Source organism: the organism of the source record quoted next, unplaced genomic scaffold (genome assembly GCF_019419815.1).
Source record: "Pyrus x bretschneideri cultivar Hongxiangsu unplaced genomic scaffold, Pyrus_bretschneideri_v1 Contig16, whole genome shotgun sequence".
In the NCBI taxonomy this organism is placed as follows: domain Eukaryota; kingdom Viridiplantae; phylum Streptophyta; class Magnoliopsida; order Rosales; family Rosaceae; genus Pyrus; species Pyrus x bretschneideri.
The window spans coordinates 5,459,109-5,463,423 of NW_025999457.1; the positions used below are offsets into that span (position 1 = coordinate 5,459,109).

At 36.9% G+C, this 4,315-nt stretch overlaps 1 protein-coding gene across 1 annotated transcript; it reads right to left on the minus strand.

Annotated features, from left to right (window-relative positions):
* Positions 1-1,167: 1,167 nt before the first annotated feature.
* On the minus strand, positions 1,168-1,704 carry LOC108867988 (auxin-induced protein 15A-like). The gene has a single exon (XM_018650008.2). The coding sequence runs from the start codon at positions 1,546-1,548 to the stop codon at positions 1,195-1,197; it is 354 nt and encodes a 117-aa protein (XP_018505524.1). The 5' UTR covers positions 1,549-1,704; the 3' UTR covers positions 1,168-1,194.
* Between the last annotated feature and the right edge of the window lie 2,611 nt (positions 1,705-4,315).

The window sequence follows — 4,315 nt, forward strand, 5'->3', positions numbered from 1 at the left end:
TTTTACAAAGTTCCAACTATTTTACATAAAAATTGACCAAACCCAAGCACTTTTTTTTTTTTTTTTCTCTCTAAAAACTCTTACAATTATAATTTTCCAAACATTTTGCTGCTTTATTTCACAACACAGCACAATTTTTTTTCAAAGCACATCAATATCAAACTAGCCCTTAGTTATGTATTGCTTTGCCAAATCACAACTTGGAATGCTACTCTTAAATGTGCTTCCATTGCATTTCCATGATCAACAATAAAATTTGGTTGGCTCTTTCCCATTTCACGAAGACCTCCCTTCCTGCAGCAGTACTTTCTTCAGTTAAGGCAGACGGCTGAGATTGATTGAAAGCAATATTGAACTCTAACATCCCAGATGGATTTCAATTCCCTGCTGCCAACTCTTAAAGTTATTGCCATTCAGTTTCTCAATGTTAATAAGAGCATGTTAAATCCTGCAGAAAATATTAAAAAATGATTTGCAAATTCATCAATTTGTTACAAAAACAATGAACATTAATCCTTTTTTGTCACACTTAAAAACTCTACATCCAGTCTACCCACTTTTTTTGGCGTGAAGGAGGAGGATCGGCTAGGGTTATTCAGGAGAAAGAACCTAGACCTAGGATGATACCATGTGAAATTATATTTTCTTGTAGTGATTAATTGTCAATTTACAGATTAGATAGAGTACACGTATACAATAGAGTAATTACTATTGGATTGCTTGGAGTGCACACCAAGACTCGTCATATACAACTTTATATATTTAATGTAATCTAGGAGATTGCGGATAGATTTGAGGAGATGAAAGAATCTCGCTAACACTATTCACTTTCATGAGGCTATAACTGCCTCTTATTTCAAATTTGAGTTCATTAGTTTGCCTTCATATAATGTTTAATACTAGTTTAAACAATATTAAGTCTAATAATAACGTCAGTCCATACACTTATATGTCGACATATATATATATATATATATATATATATATATATCCTTAAGTGATAGTTTGATCTTACTCACACTATGGAAAACTCATGTACACCACTTTTGTATATGGTCTGAAGCAACAAGTTAAGAACTACTACTGAATTAAGAGTGACAAGAGCAAAGTTATTAAATGTACATATGGCATTCTTCAACCATTTACAGAACTATGAACTAAGGCAATAATTAACTTCCTATGTAGTCTCAGAACTTATCTAATATTTAAACGGAAAGTGAGGTCCGTAAAATGCCTTTCACTGCAAGGAATTCTAAGGCCACCCACTTGATGATCAAAACCAAACTCTTCGGCAGCCTGACTCAACAAATCTTGGAATGAAGGGTGGTTCAAGTAGGAAACCGGAATCACAAACCGCTTCTTCTCCTCGTCTTCCTCTCCGACATAAACCGCAAAACAGCCTTTCGGAACATCCAACGTTGTTGTTGCTGTTATTGTCGATGCAAGTGGTATATATAAGAATTGGTACTTGAAATGTTGAGACCTCTTATGTCTTCGGACAATTTGCTTAGCATGATGAAGAACAATGTCTGCTACACGAATGCCCATTTAACTTAGTAGAGCAAACTGAAATTGTACAGAATAAGAACTTGAGAGCTTTTCCTTGAGACTTGATAGTGTTGATGTAATGATTTATTTGTGGGTGTTTATATAGAGAGAGCAGAGGAGCCTGATTTTTTATGGACAACTTGTACCTCGCTCTGTACTGTACTTTTTTGTTCAATTATATGGCCCAATTTGGAATGGGGTCCAACGATCAGATGACTTGCCCATGGTTTCTCCATAGAAAGAAGAGAAACCATCTGGTTTTAGGAGTGAATGTTTTATGGGAAATGGTATTCCACAATTTTTTTAGATTTCTATAATTTTTGTTTATTTATATCTATTAACGTTCTTTTATTATTCAATTTAACAGTTACAAATTAATAGGCGTGTGTAAATCACTTTCTTTTTTAATATGTTTACGCAACACTCGATTTCAATTCTTTATGAAGTTTTGAGTTTAAGTTACTCATTGCTCAATGAGAATACAAAGCATTACATGATTCGCTAAGTATGAGTAATAAACTGATCAAGTTAGTATCAAACTCACAGCTAGCAATAACATGAGTTTGATATGGCAAACATGTTTTACGTGGTATTACATGAAGAAAATGATATTAGAGTTTGTATCCATTGGATGTCATGGGAAAATATGTGCCGTGCCAAGGAGGAGGGTGATCTTGGCTTTTGGTCGTTGTATGACTTCAATCTTGCGCTCCTTGCCAAGCAAGGGTGGCGGTTGGTTTAGAATCCATATTCCTTGGCGTCTCGACTGTTAAAGGCCAAGTACTTTCCTCATAATACTTTCTGGCAGGTGTCACTTGGATCTTCCTCGTCAATGTGTTGGAGGGGCATTTTGGAAGCATGATCAATTCTGGAAAATGGGTCCTGCTGATGGGTGGGGAATGGCAGCTCGATTAGGATATGGCATGATCGGTGGCTTGATCGTCCCCATCTTTTTCGACCTTTCATGCCTTCTTCTCCGGTTGTTGGAGTGGAGTATGTGGCTGATTTGATTGTTGCGAAAACGGCATCTTGGAACATCAACTTGGTCACTGACTTATTTCCTTATGATGAGGCTGTAATGATTCTTGCTACTCCATTGAGCTGCAAGCTTCCATCAGATAAGTTAATATGGCATTACGATGCGAAAGGTTTGTTCTCTGTAATGAGTGCTTATAAAGTTGCTTGTAAGTGTTGCTTTGAGGCTTCATCTTCACAGTCGAATTCGAGGAGCGCTTCAGTGTTGAAAGCTATATGGAGGGCGGCTATACCGAGTAAAGCAAAGATGTGTAGTTGGAGGGCTTGCCGAGATATTTTGCCTACTCGTGTTAATCTGGAAACCAAGGGAGTAGTTGTGGACAACAGTATGTCTGTTTTGTAGTTCATCTTCGGAGTCGGCGCTACATGTGTTCAATGATTATCCATTCGCTCGTGCAGTATATGCTTCCTCTCAATTGAGAATGGGTTTAAGGCTCTCGGGTCAAGGTTCAATGTGCGATTGGCTATCACTATGTGTGGACCATTTATCCAAAAGCCAAGTGGATTTGTTGTTCATGACTCTTCAAGGAATCTAGCATGCTAGGAACTTGCCAAACCTGGTTCCACTTCCTGCCCCCTTCAAGCGCCGTCGCATTTGAGCGCCCCCCTTAGCTGGGTGGGTGAAAGTCAACGTTGATGGTTCTTTTCTTATTGGATCCAATATGGGAGGTGTAGGTGCGGTATTTCGCAACGAAGCTGGTAGCTATGCTAGAGGTTTTGTTTGTAAAATATCCCCTACATCAAACCCTACTATGGTGGAATTGCTGGCTATTCACGAGGGTGTTCGTTGGGTTGCGAATCAGAATTTGGCTTGAATTATTGTGGAGAGTGATTCATTGCAGGTGGTTCAAGCTATTGGTAACTGCGTTCAGGGGTCTTCACTTATGGATCTTCTGGTGGATGATATACATGCTCTTTTGCGAGCCTTTGTGGACTCACATGCTTGTTATGTTCGTCGCACTGCTAATGTTGCAGCACATGGTATGGCCAAGTTGGCTGTTTCTTCTTCTATTGATTTTTGTTAGTATGAGGAGCCTCTAGACTCGATTGTGGAGGACCTCTCTGATGTTGTTTGAATTATGATTCCTTAATAAAATGCTATCGTTTCTCTTAAAAAAAAAAAAAAACTGACTACAAAATTATTTTTTATTTTTCAATGTACGGTTTTTGTAGTGTTCATGATTAGGGATGGCAATTTAACCCATCAAATCCAATCCCTGCAAGCAATTGATCCGAATGGTTTGGTTTTGAGCATAAAATTTCGGGTATTTTACGATTATGGGTAACCGTCGGGTAAATTTTTTGGTTTCGGGTTCAGTTATGGTTATTAGGGTATCCGCCCCATACCCAGACCCTAAACTGAACCATTTCATCTATGAATAAAAAAAATATAAATATTTATTATATGAAAGGGTTGTTAATAATCTTGCATTATTAAATATGAAATTAATTATTTACTTTTATATCATTAATAATAGGAATTATATGCTTATAATTTTCAAGAGTGTAAATGTTTTCTTAGTAATATAACTTTTTAATATTACTTATTAGATGCATTTATCAATTGTATTAATAATAGAAATTTATTGATTATTCTTCGTTTAGTTAATAATATAAATAAATATATAAATATCATAATTGGGAAAACCGTTCCTTGATCAAAAATCCGTCACCCGATGGATTTGGTTATGGGGAAAATCCGTTTGGGGATTCTACGGGTTCGGATTCGGGG